The 2,625-nt window shown below is 53.0% G+C and overlaps 1 protein-coding gene across 1 annotated transcript in view; it reads left to right on the forward strand.

The window, feature by feature from the left end:
* The first annotated feature begins 825 nt into the window (after nucleotides 1–825).
* EIF2S3 (eukaryotic translation initiation factor 2 subunit gamma) overlaps nucleotides 826–2,625 on the forward strand; it is a 24,566-nt gene continuing 22,766 nt past the window's right edge. The window contains exon 1 of the mRNA XM_019523925.1: nucleotides 826–933. Coding sequence (XP_019379470.1) covers nucleotides 865–933 — 69 coding nt within the window. The 5' untranslated portion in view covers nucleotides 826–864. The remainder of the gene's footprint in view (nucleotides 934–2,625) is intronic.

Genomic DNA, 2,625 nt, shown 5'->3' on the forward strand with positions numbered 1-2,625 from the left:
AAAAAAAAATCCTTTATTTGCAAGCTTTCAGGCTCAGGTGCCCTTCCTCAGGCAAAGGAGAATGCAAAGATTGTAAAATGTCTCCCAGGTAGAAATGCAACTTCATATGGCGTGGGAGAATTAAAGGGAGCTAGAAGTCCCCCTGGGGAAAATAAACTGCTCCGACTTTTATTTGAGCTTAATTTACTTAAAATGCACTTTTCTACCCAGGGGAATCGATAACATCCTTCAACTCTCGTTTGCAATATTAAGTTTCATTTCTACCTGGGAGAAGTTTTACAACCTCTGCATTCTCCTTCGCCTGAAAGCTTGCAAATAAAATATTTTTTTTTGTTCATTGCAAATATATAGTGGGTCTAATAAAAGATATCACCTCTACCAAAAAAACAACCACGGATGACCTAAGAAGCTTTTTACAAATGAGGCTCTAGCCTTTACGGAGAAAGGCTCGGAGAGAGAAACGCGGGGCGGGAAAACATCCCCATCCCCGCCCAAGGCGGAGCAGCAAGACTGTACTGATGACAAGCAACAATACCTTCATCAGAACCACTCAGCCTGTAAGACCTGCAGCCCAGCGCCGCCAACACCCCATACCCCGGCGCACGTGGCCAGAGTGGCCCCTCCCCCCCCCGCAGTTGCATCACCCGGCGCCGGGGGCCTTGGCGGGGCTGCCCGTCTGCGTGCCTGACTCGGAGCCGGTGCCAACACGCCCCTGGCCGAGCCGCAGGGAGTAGGAGCCCGGCCCGGTCCCCGCTCCCGGCCGTGCTCCTGCCCCCCGGCCGAGGGGCTGTGGCGCTGCGAGACCGCCCCCCTGGCTACGGGGTCAGGCGGGCGCGGTGGACGCCTCGCTTCCTCTTGAGCAAGATGGCGGGGGACGAGGCAGGAGTAACTCTGGGGCAGCCGCATCTCTCCCGGCAGGACCTCGCCAGCTTGGTGAGACCGGGGTCGGGGCTGGATTCGGGTTCGGGTTCGGGTTCGGAGCTTGAGGGGTGGCGGGGTGCTGCGTCGCCTTTCGCAGCCTGGGCTCATGCAGGGCGTTCTGCTAGGGCTGCCTCGCTCCCATACATCCCTGTAGGCCGAGCAGAGGCAGCTACGCACCCTACCCCCCCCCCATAACCGTACGTTTCCCGCCCCACCCTCCCCTCAATATCCTCCTACAGGTGCTGAAGCGAGCTTGGATTGAGAAGAGCTCCTGCTCCATTGTGTGTCTACCATATTTAGGCACACATAGGCACTGCTGTTTTGTGGGTCAGACCCTGGGTCCTGGTTCTTGTGTCATGCACAGTTTGTTGATGTGTCCCCCACTGGGCTCCCTTCTTAAGGGAGGCTTAATAGTCTCTACAGCAGTGGTTCCCAAACTGATAGATTGCACACCACCAATTTAAAACAATACAACCTTAAGTACTGCTGTTAAATGTTTGTCATATAGTGTAATTAAAATAAGCCTGTTAACACATACTACTGGTGGTACCTGTACCACAGATTGGGAGCTGCTGCTGTATAGTATCTGGCCCCCAGACTGACTTCAGTCTACCACAGCTAACTACCTCTTCCTGCTTTCGCCCCCGCCATGTTATCTCCTTTAACGCTCTTTGGTTTTGCCCTAGGCATGTGTACAGCTGTTGGGGTGATGCTTCACTGAGGGTAGTTTGTTCATCTGCCCTGAAAAGGGTCCTATATATTTCCTGATCCTGATGCCACAGTGGCGTCGGAGCACCAGCCTACTGAATGTGCCAAAAGATGGCAGGCTTAGCCCCATCACAAATTACAGTAGTACTTGGCAATGGGCCTAAGCGCACCATCTTTCGGGACACACAGTAGGCCAGTGTCATGCAGCGGTAGAGGGCGGATGCTGAAAGGGAGAGTGGGCTGGGTATGACAAGCATTTTTTTCCCCACTGTTCCTCTCTCACTTGCAGCCTCCACCATTTAAGGTCTAGGCAGTCCTGATTCAGAAGCTGTGCCCCTAACTGCCATGTTCAATAGCTGCTGATGCCCTTTTCCTCCAAGAATTGGTCCAGTCCCTTTTTGAATCCAGCTAGAGTAGTAGGTGTCTGCCTGTCTCACAAGGCAGAATGGTACTGAGGGAGGAATATGCTGAATGTAGAAAGACAAAAACAAAGCTGGCATGACCTTTCCAGGCACAGACACTGAGTTGCCTGCACACCAATGTTCCCTTCTTGGCCTTGCTGGTTTAATCCAAAGGGGAGGCAATGCCCGTACGTTTGGAACCAGCTTGTCTGCAGGGGCTACCAGAGCAAAGGAGATCATCCGTTTGTCTGTTTTTCTGCAGCTCCACTCCTGGACTAGCTGCTGACCAGGGTTAAAGAGCCCGGTCTTCCCTACCATGGAACAGGCCTCAGTTCCACAAACTTTTGGTAATGTTTCCTCTGCCAGGGATAAGACTAGTGCCCCCTTTAAGGTGCTCTTCTGCCCAGAGTCCACCCTAGAGGTTGCCAGATTATTAACTGCCACCCAGTACTCAGCGTTAACAGTGGGAAGTAGTACCATCTCTTGTAAACTATAGTAGCAGGGGAACCTCACCTGACATATCTTTCTTAGTCTGTACAGTACCTGGCCTCCAGATGGACTTCAGACTGGCTCTTCCTGCCCCCCCCCCCCCCCC

Source organism: Gavialis gangeticus, unplaced genomic scaffold (genome assembly GCF_001723915.1).
Source record: "Gavialis gangeticus isolate Ggan-Ray unplaced genomic scaffold, GavGan_comp1, whole genome shotgun sequence".
NCBI classification, from domain to species: Eukaryota; Metazoa; Chordata; order Crocodylia; family Gavialidae; genus Gavialis; species Gavialis gangeticus.